Source organism: Rhea pennata, chromosome 1, assembly GCF_028389875.1.
Source record: "Rhea pennata isolate bPtePen1 chromosome 1, bPtePen1.pri, whole genome shotgun sequence".
Taxonomy (NCBI): domain Eukaryota; kingdom Metazoa; phylum Chordata; class Aves; order Rheiformes; family Rheidae; genus Rhea; species Rhea pennata.
The window spans coordinates 199413603-199436346 of record NC_084663.1 but is presented as its reverse complement, the minus strand read 5'-3'; the positions used below and the strand labels follow the sequence as shown (position 1 = coordinate 199436346).

General features: G+C 44.0%; 1 protein-coding gene across 1 annotated transcript; it reads left to right on the top strand.

The window, feature by feature from the left end:
- Positions 1-14142: 14142 nt before the first annotated feature.
- On the top strand, positions 14143-15848 carry LOC134141352 (vitelline membrane outer layer protein 1-like). Its single transcript, XM_062577529.1, has 3 exons — positions 14143-14313; positions 14878-14981; positions 15554-15848. The coding sequence occupies exons 1-3, from the start codon at positions 14143-14145 to the stop codon at positions 15846-15848; spliced, it is 570 nt and encodes a 189-aa protein (XP_062433513.1).
- The last annotated feature ends 6896 nt before the right edge of the window (positions 15849-22744 follow it).

Below are 22744 nucleotides of genomic sequence, written 5' to 3'. Positions count from 1 at the left end.
TAGACAGACTTCAGGGAAAAGTAATGGTTAAAGAGGCTTCATGGGGCACCTCACACAGGAGGTGAATAGTGACTGGTTGGGACCATATCAGGACCATCATGGTGCAGCTCCCTGTGGGATTGCTGAGGAAGAAAGATGAAAAATTGGCAGCTACAGAAGGAATGTTTGAGCCTTCAGGGACAACAGAGTCCCTTCTTATCTTATAAGAAGAGAAGCTCTTATCCACGCAGAGTTGAAAAGTACACTTGAGTTCTCCAAATGAACATACACTTTCATTTGGAGATAACAGAATTCGGGTGTCTGCCACTGAAAAATATCATCTTCAGATATGTCAGGAATAATGAAAAATGGGAGAAAGGGGAAAGAAAGAAAGGGCAAGCATATCCACAGACAAACTCCATAAGCTATGAGATTTGATCTGGTATGTTAAAGAACTTGGCTTTGGAAATCTTCCCTCAGATGCTGGATGCATCTTTCCTAGGCAGGTTGTGATATTTACCTACCATTCTTTACTATGGGTAGTAATAATAACAATCCTTAGCTCTTATGCTTTTTCAAGAAATGAACATATACTGACAACAAATCAGAGCTGGCTCAAGTCTCCTCAGCAGTGTAACAAAACACGGTGAATTAGATGTGCTATTTTTGCTGGTGTCAGGGGAGACAGCTGCTTGGAAGCAGTGACTAAGGCCACCTTTCTCTTCGCTGCACTAATAGTTACTTCCTCACACCCTGCCACTGGAAAAGAGGTGGTAATATGGGACAATTCTAGTGAGAGCAGGTCTTCAGTTGCCGCTGGAGGAGATCAGAAAAGCATAGGCTACAGCTGTGGAAAGGCAACAGTCACCATCCAGCGATCCCACCCTTCCCTCCACAGCAATCATAGCGTCCTCCGCTACAATATCTGGCATAGTCAGGATAGGCTGGGGCCTCAGTCGTTTTGTCCATTGTGGCTCTCAGTAATGGTTTATCTGCCTATGCCTGACACCAGTCGAGCAACAATCCTCTTGTAGCTCTGTGGGTCTAGAACCGCCTCACAAAACATAAAAGAAACTCTTTGCAGTCAATGGCAGGGGAAGGATTTGAGAAACTCCAGGAGGCTCATTATTACTTAGCATTTCTCTCACACAGCCCTAACCTGAAAATTCACAACCTCTTTAGAGGACAGTAGTGATGTTCAGTCAGTCAGCCACTGGTGGGACACCAGATGCTAACTAATGCATCAGAAATAACTGTCATCTTTTCTGTTTCCCAGGCTCTGATAGTCCCATGGGTGAAGCAGACTCTAGTTCCTCAGTTGAAGGAGAGAGACAGTCCATCTATCACCATGCTTGCTTCCCACATCATGTTTTCACTGCTGCTTATTCTCTAGGACCAGGGAAGAGAGCAGCTTTCCAGTCCCACGAGTGTTATACAAGAGCAAACATTTTCCATGATACACAAGCAGTGAGAGACTTATTCTGTCACTTAGAGAATTACTCCAGGCCTTACAGCAGCAGGCAAACCCAGGCTGAGTGAAGCACTGGTTCTACTCTCTTTCCTTTTCTCTCTGTTTGACCTGAAATACCTTTTCACCTCCTATCTCTACCTCAGAAAAAAGATGAATGCCAGTCTGAGAAGGTGTTTCCTAATTCCAACCCAAACCAGCTTTGGCAGGCTCATGTGTACTTGCTTAGCTTAGTCAAGAATATTGTAGGTAGATGGTGTAACCCTAGAAAACTGCCTCTATGATATTTCTTGGATGTCAGTGCTAGACAGGATTTATTTTCTCATTTGTTTTCTTCACTGGTGCTTGGCAAATACTTGCCCCTTGCAAAGCTGACATTATTGGTAGGGGAAAGGATCACCAAGCAACAGAAATTTGATATCCAATAGCTTCTTACCTGCAACCCTAATTCACCTTGTGTTAACAAAGGTTCAAAGTTATTTAATAATTTATTCTCTTTGCCAGTTGTAGAGGAGCTGGGAAATTCAGTACAGACTTATGATCACAGCTCATAATCCATGTAAGAATATGTGAGCTAATAAATACTTTCAGTATAATTAATCTAATAAATGCAACATATGTTTCAATGTATATTTGATCCTACTTACTTACATTCTCCATCAACAATTTGCATAAACAGTTCAACCTCAGCTTGTCCAGCTGGCCTTGCTCAGTCTCAGCTTTTCCGAACATTACTCTGCAAATACAAAGAAAATAATCACATTATAAAGATGCTTTTGGCAGCAGCCTTTACAGATTTACTGGTGTGGTACTCCAGTAAAAAGCAATCATTTACCATTTCACATTCCCTTGCTTACTACACCTGACAGAGGCTTTGCTCTCTTGGAGTGAAACCATGCCAGGGTCTAGGCAGGTATTCGTGCAAGGCCTGAAGGAAAAGTTACTCAGAGACGTTGCACCCTGAGGTAGCTTCCAGAGAAATGTAACATTACTGCAGGTGGCTAAGAGGGAGAAGTGATATCCTCCTCTCACTTCAGTTCATTCACCCCGACTGCAGCTTCAGGGAAGAGCCTCTCAGTACAAAACCCACCTCTTGTCCCAAAGTCCTCAGTGGCAAGGACCAACAGCAGACAGGGCCCAGGAGCAGAGTCATGACCATGATAACTGCACTCCCCACTGAGGGTTATTTCCTCATGGCATTCCTCACAGTCCCTACTGATGCCAAGGTCAGCTGTGTGCCTAGCAAGTTTCCAGGGAACAAAGTGAATCTTGGCTGCTCTGCCCCTGTTCATCAACTAAAGGTCAGAGTGAGCTCTTCATTTCAAGCCACTTGACTTGCACAGAGAATCACTCAGAGCAAACAGGACTAGAAAGATGTTTGGGAGGTCTTCTAGTCCATTCCTGTCTCAAGACAGGCATTGCATGCAAACCACTCCTGACCCATGTCTGTTCAAGCTTTGTTTAAAATCCTCCAACAATGGAAATGTCCACCAACCTCCCTAGGCTTAATTATCCTTTTGAAGTATATCCTAATGTCGAGTTTCAGTCTGCCAGCTGTAATGCCAGGCCGCTACTTTTTGTCTCAGCCACCACAGAGACCAGGATATTCCCTTCCTCTTTGCTGCAGTCTTTTGTACAGTTGCAGGCTCTTATCCTGCCACCTCCCCCAGGGACAGTGAGCACTTCAGTAACACTAGGCAGGGGGGCTTGGCTGTCCTCACATTCCATATAGACCGCAGATGACACCACTCCTATCCAGCTATGGTTTTTAGCCCCTCAAACAATACCTTCCCAAGTCTACATCTCCACCTTGAATTAGAGTTCTTGTGCAGCCACCAGGAAACCCTACTCTGACTCTACTCATAGCCCTCTGTGGCTCTCTATAGCTACCACCCAGCTGTGCTCCATGCAGCCCAGAAGCAGCACGAAGACACGAAAACTTGGGATATGTTTTTCCACCTGTGGTGCTCTCTATGTCGCTCTCCCACATCCACCGACAGCAACATCAACAGTAGACCCCTCACTGAACTGCTCTTCTCATGACTCCCGCTTGCCAGTCATCACTACTCTCAACTATACAGTCCCAGCCCTTACACTAGCTCCTTACAGGATGTGCTTTCCAGACCACTGACAATTTTTGTTATTTCCCATTGGATTCTGTCCAGCTAGGCCACATACTTCTGGAAGTTCAGCGCCCTAAGCTGAACAGAGCACTCCTGCTTAGGACTTACACATGCTGAAAAGAAAAATCACTCCATTTTTCTTACAGGCTATAATTTGGTTCATATATTTCATTATAGAGATTGCATGACAATGCTGAATTGTGCTTAGCCTTTGATCCATTATGATCCCTAGGTTCTTCTCTGTAGTGTGACATTAAGGCAGGCATTTTTCCTCATGCAGCTGCTTATTTCTGTGTAAGGTAGGAGCTTGCACTTGTCCCTGTAGAACTGCATCCTATTTTTCTCAAACTATTTATCCAATTTGACAAGACCATTTGTCATGCTCAAGCTGTGTCCTCCAAAGCACTTGCAGCCTCTCCCAGCTTGCTGTGGTCTGCAAATTTAATGAGCTTATTATTTATTTTATAGACAATCGTTAATAATGACCTGAAGAGACATTTCCCTGTTACTGACTCTCTCTCCAGAAGCCACCTGGTTCATTCTTCATGAAGCTTTTCTGTGGAAATTGGATTTGGTCAAGGTAAAAGAATTCATGATGAGAATAGGATAGAAAAGGCCCAGTGAGAAACAAGACAAGGCAAGAAATATGAAGAAACAAACTTAAACTTAGCTTCTTATTACCAGTTTCCTATCTGAGAACAAAAAACAATGCATAATGCATGTCATCTATGTCTTAGAGGTCTTAGCCAGTGACAAATTAGAAGCATGCATCCTTATCCTATGGGCATGCTGAATAGCCACTGAGACAAGACAACCTTCCGTACGGCTGCATGTCCCAGAAAGGAGCTGAAAGATGGAAGAGGTCAGTGCATGCTGTTATGCAGTCTGGCAGACACACTGCCCACCGCTGGGGCACAGACTTTCTGTCAGGAAGGTTGGGGGGCCAAATGAAAGAGGAAAACCTCAACATTAATTTGGAAAGAGCTGTCAGTCTTGCAAATGGGACTGTGAGAAGAGAGGAACTCTCTGGCTGCACCTTTGCTTTGATCAGCTGAGGACCAATTTTACACTCAACCTAACATCCAGTTCTCATTCTCTGAACCTTCAGCAATTGCCCGATTGTCCAAGCTCATTTTCAGAAAATACAGCCAGTCTTCCTATTTCTTGCTACTGTACTGAACAGTGACTCCCCTCACCTTGACGACTGCTCTCAGAGGACCCAGAAGGAGATAACAGCTGTAATGTAAATGCTGGATCACACTGTGTTGCTGGAGTTTAAACTCCCACCATTTCTTGAGGCTGAGAGCTTCTCTGCGACTTCTCTTTCAGTAGGGTCAGGACAGATGCTCCTCACTTAACTCTCTATTGCAGCTACCCTCTGCCTGCTCTTCTCCCACTGCACTCAGGACAACAGAGCTCAACAACCCAGCTCTGTCCTGCTGCGCCCCAGGCTCGCAGGGCAGCAAAGGATTACACACTTTTCTCTTAAGATAGAGCAAGGACTTTGTGCTGATGGTAAAATGCTTTTCTTTTCTGTCATCTTTCTGCCCTTGCACTTTCAACACTCAGTCTCACAAGGAAAATTCTTTTGTATTCAAAGTTTTTTTCATTGTTTTCTTTCTTTATTCCCCTTGGATAGTAATTAGTAAACAGGCCCTTGGTGTTAATTAGCTTAAAGAACACTTAAAACTCAGATTTGAGACTGAAGGGGTGTTTTTATAGAAGAATATAGTGTCTTTACAGACTATATTTACAGGGGATTAACTCTTCAAGTGTCCAAAGGTCCCAGAAAATACAGACAGTATCAGACAGAGATGCAAAGGAAATGCTCAAAAAGATAAATCTTTTTGGCTTGGGAAAGTGAAGTTTCAGGGAGGGGATGAGCTAGTGTCTGTAAAAGCCTGTAAATTAATGAAAAGTAGAAAAGGGACTCAGCATCTAAGGAAGAAAGGAAAATCAGAACGGAAATTTACTTAGAACTGAGTTTTAAGATGAGCCTAAAGAAGAGTTTTGACTTCACAATTATTTCAGTAACATTGTGATATAACTAGTTTTATAGCAGTTCATTTCCAGACAATTTCAGTATCTGCAGCTGTTTTACAGAACAAGAGAACAATTCAGTTTAGAGGGGCCTCTACATGTCTACATTTGGTCCAACTCCACGCTCAAGGCATGGCCAACTTCAAAGTAAGATCAAGTTGCTCAGAGCAAGTTTTGAATATCTCCAAGGTTTTTTTCACAGGAAAAGTTCTTGTGCTAAATTCATTTATTTTCATTCTTCAAACTGAACATTGTCCCAGGATAGATATGACTTTGCTTGGTATGAAATAACGGCAAAACTCTGCTAGTTAGTTAGTGCCAAAAGCTCACCATCTGCAAGGAATTTCTCAGCAGAAGGCTTCACACACAAGCAGAAGTCCTTAGTTCTCACCCCATTTCAGTGCCCTCGGGCTCACGCCCCTCTCTTCAGATCTGCTGCCCTGGGAAACTCACCCAGCAGTGCTCCACACGCGCTGGGGGCACCGTCGGCCCCTCACTCCCCTCCGGCTGCAGCCAGGGTTTCCGATCTTTGATCAGATGGAAACAAGTCAGCCAAAGGCAGGCAAATCCCCGTGAAAGTTGCTGACCCATCCTCCCCCTTTCTCGGGCAACAGCTGTAATTTGTGTGCTGACTCTCCTGAGTGGTACTTCTGTGGGGTTTTACTCCTTAAGAAAAATTCTGCATAATCTAACCAGAAGTAGCAGAGACTGTTGTTGACTTGGGGAGTGCTCACAGCGGCTGGATGCTTTCTCTGTCTGTCCATTTGCCATTTCAGGGCTGAAGTGGTGCTGCTGGTCTCTGCAGCGTGCTGCACAGATGGCACTGTCACCAAGCCCCCAGGAGCTCCCCTCCCCTGCTCACAGCCACAGCGTTAACAGAGGTCCTTGAAGGGGGGGTCTCACTGCTCTTTCTGCCCAAAGACGGTCTGCAAAAGAAACCCTAGAGCTTTCATACTGACAGCTGGAGTGGGCTAAACGTTACAGCACTGGATACTGGATGGGTTGGTACTGGATGAGTTGCATTCAGCTTAGTAAGGTAAGGGAGGTTGTGAGCAACAACATAAGCTAAAGCTGGGGACAAATGAAGAAAACAGACTTAACCTATTCAGTAGCAGATTACATCTAGAAATACAGGAGTATTCTAGATCAAAACAGGCGTTCGAGGAACAAGTGGCAAAGGGAATTAACACCAATAATCTTTCTTCACATCAAGGTCCAGGAGACTTGTCAGAGAATTTGTAGGACCGTCTGTAGCATAGTATAAAAGAGGAACAGAGCAGATGATAAGCTCATTTTTAAATGATTTTCTGCATCAGTGCTCACACTGGAAGAAACTTGGTGTTCAGGTGGTTCCAGCCATTCTTTTGGTGGAACATAGGAAAGATTTGACTGATTACTTTAGAAAAGTATGAAAAGAATTCACAAGGTGAATAGCAATAGCTATATAGAACCACATAAAAAAACACTCAGAAGGCCTAAGATCTCTCTCTAAACTGGAAAAGCTGGAGTCCTAGCAGTGATGGGTAATCTGGAAGGCTAAACAGTGGCAAACATTATGTCAGTTTTTTAAATTGTTCTAGGGCTAACCTGGAAAACTACAGCCCTCTTAGCCTAGCATTTATGATCTAGCATGATTTGCCATTGTAGTAAGGTTACCATCTATTTCACATGCAATTTTTAATAATGACAAAAAATAATAATATATAATATACATACTAATGACCATTGCCAACATTTCCCTATTACAAACTCTCTCCAGAAATGACCTTGCTCTTTCCTTATGAAAATTCTCTGTGGAAACTGGATTTGATTAAGACAAAAGGATCTATTCACTTGTACATCAGGAAATACGAAAGACCTAATCACAGAGAAAAAAATAGAAGGAAATGTAAAGTTGACCCCAGTTGCTCATTATTAGGCCTACAGGAAACTCGCACCTTCTAATTTGGCAAACAGAAGCTAGATGGGATACCCTATGAAGAGACTGATGGCACTAGACACCTGCCCTAGGGCAGCTGAATCAGTGGAAGCAGTTTCTAGACTTCACCAAGCATGCACATCCCCACTGACTGCAGCAGCAGCAGCTCAGACATAGAAGTTGCAGGTTGGCTGCTGTACAGACAGTTAAGTGGAGGAGTCATAATTTAGGTGAACCACAGCTCTGGCAACCTCATAAGTCAATAGGAAAGAGCAAGAAGTAGCAGAAATTAGAAAGAAAGAGATTTTGAAGGGGAAAGCTGTGTTTGTCTGGGAGAGAGAGAATTCTCACCATTAGCTGCTCGGCACTGAAAGCAGTGAGAGGCCATGGACCCCGTTTCATTTCAAATACTTTTTGTTATTAGGGAGAAATCTCACAGAGAAACACCATTCTTCTTACGTAGGCAGTCAGAGCAATCGCATCTCATCACTGTTATGTTGCAAGCAAGAAGGTGGTATCTCTCACACAGCTGGGAATGAGCCTGTGTATCTGGTCTAGGCGTACCAATAGAGCCAGCCAATGCCTTACTCCTGACCCTCAAAGAAGACAATTAGTAGGTTAGAAAGTTTTGAACATCTGCTAACGTTTTTTGAACATGGTAGCACCAGAAGTGCTATCTACTTCAAACACTGGTTGGACCCTCACCAGCACTGAAGAACATCTGAAACTAGGTCTTATATCAGAGTTATCTTTAATTTCCAAAAGTAGAGACAATTTAACTGGCCTTATCTCTGATGACATTAGAAAGGTCATTGCAAGAATCTTTTGAGTCCACATACAGTTTAAGGTAACTTTTTCTCACCATCACCTAAGAAGGTTTATGTTGCTAGTGAACACAGCTTAAAACACAGTTCTTGTGTCCTCTCCGGCAAATCAGCGGGAGAACCACCATGGCATTGCATCCTCCTAGATAAGCTCAGGAAGTGTGGGTTAGACAAGTGGACAGTGAGGTGGATTGAGAACTGGCTGAAAGGCAGAGCTCAGAGGGTTGTCATCAGTGTCGTGGAGTCTAGCTGGAGGCATGTGGCTAGTGGCGTCCCCCAACGCTCAGTCCCATCCTGTTCAACTTATTCATCAATGACCTGGATGAGGGGACAGAGTGCCTCCTCAGCAAGTTTCCTGATGATACCAAGCTGGGAGGAGTGACTGACACACCTGAGGGCTGTGCTGCCATTCAGAGAGACCTGGACAGGCTGGAGAGCTGGGCAGAGAGGAACCTCCTGAGGTTCAACAAGGGCAAGTGCGGAGTCCTGCACCTAGGGAGAAATAACCCTAGGCACCAGTACGAGCTGAGGGCTGACCTTCTGGAGAGCAGCTCTGCAGAGAAGGACCTGGGACTGCTGGTGGATGACAAGTTGACCATGAGCCAGCAACGTGCCCTTGTGGCCAAGAAGGTCAATGGTCTCCTGGGCTGCATTAGGAAGGATGTTGGCAGCAGGCCAAGGGAGGTGATCCTGCCCTTCTCCTCAGCCCTGGGGAGGCCTCATCTGGAGTCCTGTGTCCAGTTCTGGGCTCCTCAGTACAAGAGAAACATGGAGCAACTGGAGAGAGTCCAGCACAGGGATACAAAGACGATCAGAGGGCTGGAGCACCTGCCCCATGAGGAACGGCTGCGAGAGCTGGGCCTCTTCAGCCTGGGGAAGAGAAGACTGAGGGGGGATCTTGTCAATGTGTACAAGTACCTGAAGGGATGGTGTCAAGGGGACGGGGACAAACTCTTTTCAGTTGTCCCATGTGACAGGACAAGAGGCAATGGGCAGAAATTGAAGCACAGGAAGTTCTGCCTGAGCGTGAGGTGGAATTTCTTCCCTGTGAGAGTGATGGAGCACTGGAACAGGTTGTCTAGAGAGGTTGTGGAGTTTCCTTCTCTGGAGATCTTCAAGGTCCGCCTGGATACAACACTGTCTACCATGCTCTAGGTGACCCTGCTTGAGCAGGGAGGTTGGACTAGATGATCTCCAGAGGTCCCTTCCAACCTTACTGATTCTATGATTCTGTGATTATATGGTTGCCTCCCATCAGTGTGAGCAGACTTTGAAGGGAAGAATTATTTCCATTCTCACCCCACCTGGGACAAGCAAGGCTGGCACAAGAGGAAGTGACTTTGAGCCCTTCAGGGAGTGAATTCTTATACAATATTCAGAGTATTTGCACAGTGTTTATATATATACGTGTTTGTGTTTGTATGTATATAAAATATCAAAACCAAGCTCAACATAGGAAACATAGTATTTAAATTGTTTTCAGACAAGTTCCCCAAGAGTAGCTCAGGGAGATGGTGACAAGGAGGGAATTTATGAGGGAGAGAGTAGGAGGATGCCAGCTCCTCAAAGGAAACTTCAAACTCCAGCTTTCCAAACTAATATAATGAATAATCCTTTTATCTTTGGTTTGTAGCTTGGTACTGTCCCTTCCTCAGTGGAGTAATGAGGATTAACAGAAAAGGAAGCCGGTGGTAAAGAGAAAGAGTCTGTCCAGCCAAGAATATAGCAGGGATTGGGGAGTGCATTTTGTTAGCAGGGATGTGGGGGCACATCACTGCATACCCAGGGAAGGTCACTGTGTGAGCAGAATTATCCAGATAACACCACAGCTTTGCCCACCTGCACTCAGGCAGGCATTTGGAATGAATGGCTTCCTCCCTGCCTTCACTCCCCTGGAAAGGGCATATGCCTCAGGCTCTGGTACCTTCACAGATGGAGTTTGCAGAAGGAGCAATGTGGAGCAAAAGTGGATCCCTCAGCAAAGCGATTCCTTGATAAGACCAGCTGCATGCAGGGTGGGGAGGCAAGGCAGGATTCCTGCTTCTGAAGCTCAGTCTAACAGTGGAAATATCAGAAATGTCTAAGCTGAGGTCACATGTTCTCTGAGACTACCGGTTCCCCTTGGAGCAGGCTAAGTCAAACTGAGAAGGGGATGAAGACATCGGTGAAGAAGGAGGCAAAATTTGCAAAGATACTGTGTCTGAACTTGCCCTGAGATTTCCACTCCACTGAGGGAGCTATCCTGTCTCAGGTGTCTGAACTCAGTGTCCCCAGGGAATATCCATAGCAATAATATATCACAAGTAGGACAGTAGCTCCCTTCCCAGCTAAGTCTCATTACCCACCGGTTCAGAACCTGACACTCCTAGGAAGACATAATTGGGCTTTCCTTCCCTAGTCCCCAGTGACTTTCTTTCTTCCTCAATGTTTCAGGTCACAAAGCTCACAAATGCTGCTAGTGACCTGCTCTTATCGGCATTTCCCTTTGGCAGCCTGGTCCATGCCATATTCATACAGCAGGGAGAGTTTCCAGTAGAAAGTGGATTTGACTCAAGAAGGAGGTTCATCACTCTAAGAGGGTTAAAAATTAATGAGCAGCAGGAAAGGGAAGCATAAAACTGAGGTTAGTTCCTTGTTTGTTTTCTAGCTCTGTGTTTTGAAATTAAAAAAAGAACTACTTCCTTCTATAGGCAAAATTGATTACTAGTATGAATTGTTTTCACTTTTTCCTGTTGGCATATCACAGAATCACTGAGCCGGTGTTACTTTTATCTGGGAAGGAGGCAGTCAAAAGGGAGAAATAATAAATCAGCAAAGATACTGAGATACTGAGCAGGGTCTTCTCTCAGTCAGGGTCACACAGCGCCTACCTGAGGTGACCAGACTGCCACAAGCTGGAGCTCAGACTGACTGACAGAGGGGAAACGGAGAGAGCAGGGTAAAAGTGACAAAGAAAACAGTCCTATCAGTAAGAGAAACTTCAAAGGAGCAAGATTCAGTTCTAGGGATATGATTGCAAACTGTAAGGCATTTCTGCCTTTTCAGCTTTGGTCACTTCAAGGTCCTCTCCCCCATCCATGTCCTCTTTACTTCTTCTCCTTAAGATTCTTTTCTCAGTCCTAATTCTTCCACCACTGCTTCACCCCAAAGCAGTAACATTCCATGTACCCTGAAAGCCTCACCGTGCACCGTTCATGGCTAATGTGCAGGGCTGATCATATTACTGAATCACAGGTCATTAGTGAATACGGCACCTGGTACCGACCCATTGCTTTCACTGTGGTTGCTGCCAGTCTTACGAGGAAATCCAGTGGACTCCCCCAGCTTACAAAAATTCTCCTTGGCTTGAGAGACTAACTATCCATTAGTTAACCATTAACTAGAACAGGACCCTGACCACACAGCCCTTCATACCTACTATCTTCTTTCTGCTGGGCTCCTGCTGCCTTTGAGACATAAAGGCACAAAAGTACATCTTCCTTCTCATTGTGGAACGCCACAAGTAACGGGGGATCTCGCAATTTTAACCAAAGAGGTACACCAGAGGATTTTAACTGAAAGCTTCATTTCTTCCTTTTCCAACAAAAAAATATAAATGTAATATAAATATAATATAAAATATTAAATAATATTATTATATTGTACTATTTTTACCATTTTAATAATAAAATAACATAATAATATAAATATAAAATTATTCTATTGCATTCTTTAATAAATGAAGCTTGAAAACTCTTATGCCTTTGATAAATGTGTTTTTCATGTAGGATATGTTGCTAATGTGGACCTCACAGGAAAACTCTCCCGGATGGCATCATCACTAACTTTTCAATGGAACTGTGAGCAGCTCTTTGGTTTCCTGTCCTACTATTCTGCAGCTGCCCACAGGAGACCTATGAATGTTGCTATCATCACAAAGGTCTCTTTTCTGCCTAGCCCCTCTGGACAAACAAGGCTTGCTCATCTGAAGTGGAACAGTAGCAGAAGTACGGGTCTGCTTTACAGAAAACTCTCACCAGAGTTATGTGCTGGCAGCTCCAAAAGATACATCAGAGAAGATGGGAGCTGTATCTGCACAAAAAGAACTGTGTGTTTCTTCTTTACAAAGCCAAACTCATGGAAATCCCAAACTGAAAGAGAAATAGGAGCCAGGAGTACGATAGAGAAAGAAGGTGAAGAAGTAAAAGCTTTAGCTTAGAAAAGGCACCCAAGGGAAGGAGGGACAGGCCCTAGCTGAGACTTTTTTGATCTTTTTCTTCACAATGGCTCTTATCAGCTTGCCTTGAACACCCATCTAAACTCTTAGAAGTGGAGGAGTGAGGTCAGGGTCCTGACGTCCTCTCTCTGGAGACCAGTTACATAGAGTTCCTCAGAACCTGTCCTGAGCCATATCCTGTGCAATACCTTTATTAATGACATGGAGGAGGCACTCTCAGGTCTCTGGATTATGTCAAACTGAGATTATCCTTTTGATACACTCAAGGACAGAGCAGTCATCCAGCTTGGACAGGCTAGATGAACCAGTCAGTAGGAACTTCATGAAAATCATCAAGGAGAAAAAACAAGCCCTGTCCCTGGGGAGGAAGCACCTCTGCAACAATACGTCTGGGATCTTACTTCATGGGGAGCAGCTCTGCGAGAAAGGCCCTGGGGCATTCCAGTGTGCAGCAGGCTGGACGTAAGCCAGCAACATGCTCTGACAGCAAATGCGAACAGTACCCTCGGCTGTATGAACAGGAGGAGAATCAGAGATTGAGGAAAGTGGTTGTTCCCTTTTACTTGTCAGTCATTAGACTGTGTATGGAGTACTGCATATAGTTTTGGGAACCTCAATACAAGAAGACATCAATGAATGGAAGCAAGTTCAGTGAATGGCCACGAAGATGGTTGGTTAGAGATTGGAGCACTTGCCCTGAGAGGAGATGTTTCCAGACTTTGCATAGTCACTTACACTTATGCATGTCTCAATTCAAAATCAAGTGGTTTCCAGTGTAGGCACTTTCCCTGATCCCAGCAGAACAGAGAGGAGAGAAAAAGAGAAAGAGAAAGTGAGAACTTTCACAGAGCAAAGATTATAGAATCACAGAATCAGTAAGGTTGGAAGGGACCTCTGGAGATCATCTAGTCCAACATCCCTGCTCAGCAGGGTCACCTAGAGCATGGTAGACAGGGTTGCATCCAGGTAGGCCTTGAATATCTCCAGAGAAGGAGACTCCACAACCTCTCTGGGCAACCTGTTCCAGCGCTCTGACACTCTCACAGTGAAGAAATTCCTCCTCGCGTTCAGGTGGAACTTCCTGTGCTTCAATTTCTGCCCATTGCCTCTTGTCCTGTCACATGGGACAACTGAAAAGAGTTTAGCCTCCCTAAGACCTCTTATAGGTTTCCTTCCTGGTCAGTTCCTCACTCCTCCTCCTATCTTGCTTTCTCCCACACCATTCCCTCCACTTTCCCAGGACCATGCTCAAAGCCACAGCACCCTCTCGGGGGACAGCCTCAACTCTACCCCCCCTTCACTTCCCTCACAATTACTTTCCATTGGCCCTGCAAGCTTCATCCAACCATTGTGCACTGGTGACACCCCTTCTGTTTGTCAAGGGTGGCCCCACTACTGAGTGACAAAAAGTTAACAGGAACAGTACATAGCAACAACCAGTGGTGCCCACAGGGTTTGTTGACGCTCTCCCAAGGACTCCCACCCACTTTCCTGGCTCATAAATTCCCACCATGCTAGCCATTGGCATGTTGGCCATCATCTCTATGCAGCAAGACACGGATTGGATCCCCACTATGCATCCTCTCATCCCTACCTTCCTCTTTCTGCTGGGCTCCTGCTGCCTTCACGACACAGAGGCTCGAAAATATGATTCCATCCTCACTGTGCCCAATGGAGGTCCCTGGGGTACTTGGGGGAAGCCACATTTTTGCCCCAAAGGCTACGCTAAGGGATTTGAACTGAAGGTAAGGTTTCACTCCTTCTCCAAGGGGGAAAAAGAAACAAACTCACTATGAAATTAGATTCTTTCATTCTGGAGCTGGCAACAACACTTTGACCAGTTGCAGTGTTTGCATTGCATCTTTATTGCTCATGCAAGCTTATCAGCAAGAAATCTCTAGTGTTGACTAGCTCTCCAGACTCCCTGCCAGTGAGTGATTTCTCACCAGAGGAGTCCACGGGATACGAATAGGCCTGGGCTTTGTACTCTACAGCTTGTCCGCAAGGGGCTGGGACAACTTCCACCTCTCAAGACTCCAGGTTTGGGGGTCAGTGCACACAATGAGAATGTGCGCATGCCTTCAGGGCAGCGGTCACCAAATGTTCGACTGTGCCCAGAACCTCTAGTCTGCAGTTTGGATAAAGAGCAGAGGTAGGCAACAGCAAAAAGGGCTCTCTGGAAAAAGTTGCCTTACAGCTGCATCTCACAGAGATTCCTAACACCTCTCCCAAGGCTTGTCTTCTTCCGTGTTGTTAATGGGACAGGGAGTTGGCCATTCACTGATGACACTCACTTGTTTGACTCCAAGATGGAGTCCTTCCAGGGATTCTGGCTGTTTGGTGATGACACAGCTCTGAACGGCATCCGCCTGCTCTGCACAGATGGCACAACCATTGAGTCCTCAGTGGGGCCGTGAGTAGCCCTTTCTTTCTCGGTCTTCCTTCAGGATAGCAGCTTTGGTGAAATAGCAAGGGAAAACAGTGCAATGGTTTTTCTATATCTATCCCAAAACCTTTGTGAAAGTGGTTCCCCTGCTCCACTCGGTCCCTCTAGCAGCAAAGTGTGAATAGCTTAAGGTAAATCTCTTGTCTCTGAGAAGGAGATTTTGAAAATATCTTGAGTCCAGGAAGGGAAATCGCAAATTCCAGATCCTGAGCTTTTACTTTCTTCTTTTTCTCAAATTCTTACTCAAAGACATTTATGTTAAATAATACAGAAATAATAAATAATACAAAACAAGCAGTTGAAATCCTCAAGGAGTCCTGTAGCAATGGGGCAGCCCATACTTGATGTCAGCTGGGTATCTAGGGGGAAAGTTAAAAACATCCAAAGGATATAGAGTAAAACAGATGCTCTAAGAAATCTACTGTATGTCTAAAGACACTCTACCCTTGGACAATCAGGGTCCAGGTTGAGGTACAGAGTTGCTTTCAGGTGAGTAGAGGCTGAAAACATATTGGGGAGTTGTTTTTCCTCTCTGGCAGGTGGGGAACCTGGACTAAGGCCCAGATCTGTGCCAGTAGCAAGATGGTTTCCTTCTCACTGCGCGTGGAACCGCAGCAGCATCTGCTCGATGACACAGCGGCCAACAATGTGATGTTCCTCTGCTCTGACGGAACACAGCTGGAGGGCCAGGGACTTTCAGATGGTCAGTTTGGCCCATGGAGCGGAAGCTGCAATTCCAAAGCCATCTGTGGGCTCCAGACAAAGGTGGAAGATCACCAGGGAAAGGGGGACGACACAGCTCTCAATGATGTGAAATTCTACTGCTGTGACTAAGTCCAAACACTCCACCCCAGCATTTACAAAGTGATCCACCATTAAACCTTGAATTTGTCCTTGCACAATAGGTGGTGTGCAATTCTCTTAATCAAGTTCTGTTAGGTAGCTGGATGGAGAGGCTGCTGGACTCGGGGCGGGGGTTTCTTCTTGCCCCAGCTCAATGAATGTGATGCTGCTGCAGCCCCTTTCCCAGGGCCTGTCGGTATCAAGGCTTAGCATGTAAACCCAGTAAGTGCACATGTGCACACAAGCATGTGCACGTACACACACACACACACCCTACAGTTGACCGTAGATGAACACAGACAGAGAGCAGTGCCTTTAGCAGCACCTATGCGTACACACACACAGCACCCACACACATAAACAGAACAGACAGCCCAATCCTGTTCCTCTCCAGCTGATCGGGATTGATATGCACTTGTGAAATATATACTCACCACACAGAACTGGTCTCCCCAGTATCCGGCCTCAGTCACCCAGCCTATCCAGTAGCTGGCCACAGACCAGATCCCCAGATGCTGGCTCCTGGACCCTTGAGCACCTGAGGCTCAAGATCTCACTGCAGTCACTGGTACTTGGCTCTCTTATCCTGGTCACTTTTATCCCCTTTTCCCATTATTTTCCCATATTTGTTCCTCCTCAGTCCACCTTGATCCCCCCCTTTCCCCATCTTTGGTCTATCCCCTAAACATCCCCTGATCAGTCAATGTGGGAATGATCCCACAATTCCATAATGAGTTCTAGGTGATTCCAAAATGCTCTTCCCTCTGCAGCCCACTGTGAGTCCTGCACACCTGTGAGCACTTGTCCCACTCCCTCAGTGCTCTGAGGAGAAGGTTGCTCCATTGGCTCCTCTGGTGGGTTTCACCTGTGGCCATAGGCTGATCAGTCCCCTCCAGTGGCTCAGGGATCCATCGGTTCAGATGAGATTACTGGGGTTTCTTCCTCTGATGCTGCACCTCAGCTGGGTCTTTCTGTTCATTTTGGTTAGACTTTTCTAACAAATCTGTAACTTGACAAATTCTTGGTGATTAGCACAGAGGATCCCACACCTGTTGGCAAGGTAGGAAGCAGGACTGTTAAGGGCTGGGCAGCAAAGGAGCAAGAGAAGAGGGCTTACTTGCCCTGGTAGAAACCATAGATTTTATTAGGAGTAAATCTCTTGTTTTCAGATGAGAAGGTTATCTCTTCACCCTCCCTCTGTTGCAATGCTTAGGATCGTACAGCTGCAAATATGTCCATATCCACCATCCAGTTCCTGGTGCCCATCGTGCGTCTCACCTCCAGCCTGCTCAGCTCAGCATCTTGCCCAGTTGCCTTGTCCTAAGGAAGCACCAGGATTTTTGAAGATTTTTGTTTCTTGGGTTCCAGGAGTTAATTTACAAAAAAGTCAGAAATCTACTATCTTACAGGTACCTCTGCTGAACCCATCATCATCTCCTTTAGCACCAAGAACTCCTGCTCAGGTTTTCCCTGGAGTTCTTATCTTGTCCTGCTTTCCTGTTCATTAGGCCAGACTACACATACAATAACTTTGATCAGGATAACAAATATGGCACAGGAAATAGCCACAAACCCACATCTTATAGAGTATTTTTTGAAGGAACATTTTCTAGTTTGCAAGTAGTTTAGAGAGTCTGTGCATGTCAGAGAGGTCCACGAGCACAAAGAGAACTCAGAGTGGAAAGGAAGAAACTGGAAAGATGAGGTGAATTCTGAAGTGAATTGCAAAGGTTTCAACAACAATACCCTCCGTATCAAGAATATAGAGAGAAGGCAGAAACCTGAGGAAGACATAGGGATGGGAGGGAGAATCTCCTTAGCTCTATAAAGTTCATTGCTTCTTTATACACTCATATATTTGAAATTTACTTGTTTTGGTATTCTCTTTGAAAATAATTTCTCCATAGGAGAGTTGTGAATAGTCCTTAGTAGTACTAGTGATCACCAGTTTCTGTGCACATAATAAATATCTGAATCATACTTGATTCAGTGTTATGTTTGTCTAATCGCTGCTGGGTGTCCAGATGTTCCAGTGACTTTCAAAGCATTAATAGTGCCAAAATTTGCCTTTGTACATCCAAATGGACTGTTTGCACTTTGTGTGCAGTCAAGAGAAGTCTCTCAATAAGTATAGTTGCAAGTATATTTAACCCGTTCTACTTGGCCTCTGAGAACAGAGTTTTGCAGTTCCAAGAAATTATATTTTTATTACCCAGTCAGTAAATCACAAAGTACTAACCTTGTTTCATAACTATATTCTTAAGCCCCAGAGAGCCATTACTGTGTTAAATCAGTAGAATACAACTGTAATACAAAAGAGAAACCTTGTGTACATGAACTGGCAGCCAGGCACATATCCTTATGGGCAGGATACCCAACTTTAAGAGATAAAGGTGTTTTTGGAGTACTTTTTTACAGGATTGTGAATCTCTGTTTAAAATTGGATACACTAGGAAAATTCACAACTCATCATTTCTCCTGGAGCGAAGGCTCCCCCAAGACAGTCTGAAATATATTGAGATAAAAATGATGGGATGCCTGGCATGAATATCTCAAGAGGCTTTTATATTGCTTTCATATGATTATACCACTTTAATGTTACTCATTCAGTTAAGAGAGTTATTGTACACAGCACATTCCTTTGCATGACATTAAACATAAAACAGACATTGTGTCTACACAGACAGATTTTTGCAAGAGTACTAGTTAGTGGAGACTTTTCTTGATCTTCCTATTCAATTATTAGCTTTTCCCATTAATTAGAAAAAATCTTGGCTGGTGTGAATACAAATACAACAAAAGGTCCTCCAGAATAATACATTTCCAGGTGGGAAGATCTAACAGTGAAATGCTGGAAGAAAAATTCTTGCCCATTATAGCTGCAAATTCATTATTTGATTAATGTAGGATTTTGTGTTCACTCAGTTGTTCACTTTCTGCCTGCTCACACGGGTGCTTCAAATAGTTGTGATTCACAGTGGCACACGGCTCCTGTGATCAGAGGAAAATCTGAATGCAATGCCACATGGAAGCCCAAGACTTTCTCAATAACAGCCGTGACTCTTGTGCAGTCCATTTACCCTGACACACAGTGAGGGCTGTTTGAAATGTCTGCTCCTACCCTTCTGTTTTCATGCCTGTTTTGTATTTGGGACATCTTTGATGTAAAAAAGCTATTCATGTCTACTCACCCCCATTTACTGAAAAGAGTATGCATGTTGAATGCATGCATGCATGGAGAAGAGTTTCAGAGCAGCACATCCACAAAATATGCAGTGTATCAGGCAACCTCAGCCAAATAAATATAGAAACACACATCTAGTGGAGTTTTTTCCTTGGTTCTGGGAGTCTTTGTGTTTCCAATGTTAGATCTTCTTGCTTAAAGCATGCGATTGTCTTGCAAGCACTATTAAAGCAGAAATGTCATTTATTCATATGTGTGGCTTTGACCCTCTGGAGGGTGGGGGCTATATCCAAAATAAGACCCAAGGTCCACCTCTTTAAACACAGTTTGTTGTAGCTATTGAGGGATGATAACCTTGTTTTACCCAAGCAATCAGCTTTTCCTTTCATAGTTTCATAGTTCATAGTTTCTTGCCCAATAAGGACCGATCCAATGAGAGCGATGCCAATGGAGCGCATGGGCTGCCAGTTCATGTGCACAGACAGTGCACTTTGGAGAGGTCACTGGCTTGTTCTCCTGCTGATGTAACACCTAGAACACTCTTCTCAGGGTAAGAGTATAAGTACAAGTCATAAAAACAGAGCAAGCTGGAAAGCATTTAGGAAACATTTTTAGCGTTTCTCCTGGGAGTAGTGAAGAAAGACACAGGAACCATTTATCTTCCCCATTTTCCATTGCAAGCTGATAAAAGCAGAGACTTTGGTCCCCCAGGGCATAAATAGCCTTTGGAACTCACTGCCATTGGATACAATCAGTCCCAGCCATTTAGCAACCTCCTAAAGAAGTAGATTTAGACCTGCCTACAGATCACAAAGATAAGTACAATAATGTGAGCTGAAATAACAAATATTAAGACTGGAAAACAGCTGCATTCAAAGTCTTTCAAAATGCTCAAGGCCCACATAAGCTTTCCTCTAAGCACTAGGCATGTCAAGTAAACTACCCTCTTGATTGCTGTAGAAAGTTTCTTCTTTCTTACTTAAAAACCTAAAGCAGTGGGCTCTAATCTGAACAGGAAAATAAACTGCATTGGTACCAGTTTGGGAGACATTGCCATCTAGAAGCACTTTTGCACTTAACAGCATTCTCATCATCTGATCCTATCATATTCCCTTCAGAAAAAATAAATAAAATACATCTCTAGTGTTGCAAAGGTTAAACTCAGCTCTCCCCTGAGTAAATGCCCCCAAAGTTCAGAGCTCTTCCAAGCCAGCTTGTTTCCTCTCAGAACATCTTTAATGAGGCATTTATTTATATTTTCTCTGAAAAAATAAATTCTTCATCTGATGTTATCTGATATTTTTTATTTTACTAGGAGATTCGGTTTTGCTTCCACGAGTGTGTCTTTAACTTCTAATACAAGCTGTACTGAAGTAATGGCTAATTCTGAACAATCAAGTAATTTTTACAGCAAACCCAAAGCAGGGTCCAAACAGCTACATCCCTTGAACCTTTCTGCACTCCTTTTCAGAAATGAGCCTGCACTTTAAGCAACATAACAAAATTTCTTGTGTTGTGGTTCTGCATGGTCATAACAGAGTGCTGCCTATGTCCATACAATTAGAAAGGAGGTTAACAAATTGCTAAAATGCATGTTTCCAGTGGGTAAAACAGACAGAAAGCATATTTAAGTGGGCTGAACAGTTTATTAAATGAGATTATAATAGATACTTTGTGCCTTGTCAAGTGTCATTTAAGATGAATTGCAGTAATTTCCTACCTCAGGAAAGTCCATTAGTTAAAAAAAAGGGGTTGTACTCTGCTGATGCAAATCAGTATCATCCTTCATTACTTTTGGCCTGAATATTTTTTTCTTTTTTCTTCTTTATTGATTAATCTTTTAAAGCTTCCCTTTGATTTTTCCAGCAAAAGTAGAGATCAGCTTGAACCATGACTTCATATACAGAGGTGCTTTCTAGTGCTCATTGTTGTTTGTGAGATTTCCTTGTTTTGTCCAGCTTCACCACAATGTTTACATAGATATTTCCATGAAGTGCAAATGTATCCCCTAAGTAGGTTTCAGAAGCTGATTGAGGAATAAACATTTATTAGGTTGCTTACAAAGGTTGGTATCCCATAGCAAAGGAGAGAGAAGGCACATCATGACAGCCATGCTAATTTGCCAATACATATGAACAGGCTTCTTCATTTGTCTATGAAGGAGATAGATCTCTTGCCAAACTCTAGAGGTGGCCTTGCTGAAGGGGAGGAAAGGACACTTTTCTTTGTCATACTGCGGGGCCCTGGTCTTTGGAAGGGTCAGTCCCAATGTATTTCCCACCTACAGAAAAGCCATTGCCTTTTCCTGTCAGAAAGAAACAGAGGTTCAACACTCCTACATTTCTTCTAAGTGGGAAATCCTGTCACCAGCACAGTCAGTAGCTAAAGCTTGGTTGTCTTTTATGGAGCCGTGCTTCTCTCCGTGTCATCTCATCCCTGACAGCTCTGTAAACTCTACAGTCACAAGAGCATCACCCATGATATTGGCAGGTACCTGTACACTGCTACTTTTTGCATCCACGTGGAGCTTTCTTAATCATTTCAATAACAGACATTTATTCAAGCTTTACCAGGACATTTTAGCAATGGTGACCAGAGTTTCTCTCTCTAAGCTTTGATGTCAATGTACTTGGTGGTACTTGTGGAGGAAGGAGTTTCTCTTTCCATTACAGGAGACAAAGATAGTCTTTGAAAGCTTCCCAGTACCAATGGTGATACAGTTGCAGAAGAGTCTTAGGGAGAAGAAAAAAATCTAAATCTCACATTCTTCTTCTCTCTGGCAGGATTTTGGTGTATATGAGGAAGGATGGTGTGGGGAAATCTAACAAGAAAATTGCTATTCACTGTGTAAACTATTACTGTTTCTTACAATGCTCCCAAGCCTCAAATTTGTAGAACTATCACCTTTTTTTAAAAAGAACAAGATTCCAAGAAGGTGCTACAATTTTAATGCTGTAGTAAAAGCTGTGTCTTGATTGTACAGTGCAGGTCTTAGTCCAGATGTTGAGGAACAGCTGCGAGAGCTGGGCCCCTTCAGCCTGGGGAAGAGAAGACTGAGGGGGGATCTTAGCAATGTGTACAAGTACCTGAAGGGAAGGTGTCAAGGGGACGGGGACAAACTCTTTTCAGTTGTCCCGTGTGACAGGACAAGAGTCAATGGGCAGAAATTGAAGCACAGGAAGTTCCGTCTGAACGTGAGGAGGAATTTCTTCCCTGTGAGAGTGACGGAGCACTCTCCTGTGAGAGGTGGTGGAGTCTCCTTCTCTGGAGATATTCAAGGCCTGACTGAATGCAACCCTGTCTAACATGCTGCAGGTAACACTGCTGAGCAGGGAAGTTGGACTAGATGATCTCCAGAGGTCCCTTCCAACCTTACTGATTCTATGATCCTATGATTCATTATGCAGCTATTTTTTCCTGATTCATCACAAAGGCGTGTCAGGAAACAACTACTGTTTAAGCACCTGATTCCCTTTCTTCTCTAAATATTGCTTGTCTGCCTCTACAGATTTGTCTAAATGTACCGCTGTCATTTGTAATAAGGTAATAGGTCTAAAAAATTACTTAGTGTCATCTTGCATCTTCCACTTAGCTACACAGGATGTTTTAAACCTAAACTGATGTCTTTATTATACCTCTTTCTTTTTGTTATTTGTAGAACTCTCAGATATTGGCTCCAAAGAATTACAGGGGAGAAAAAGAG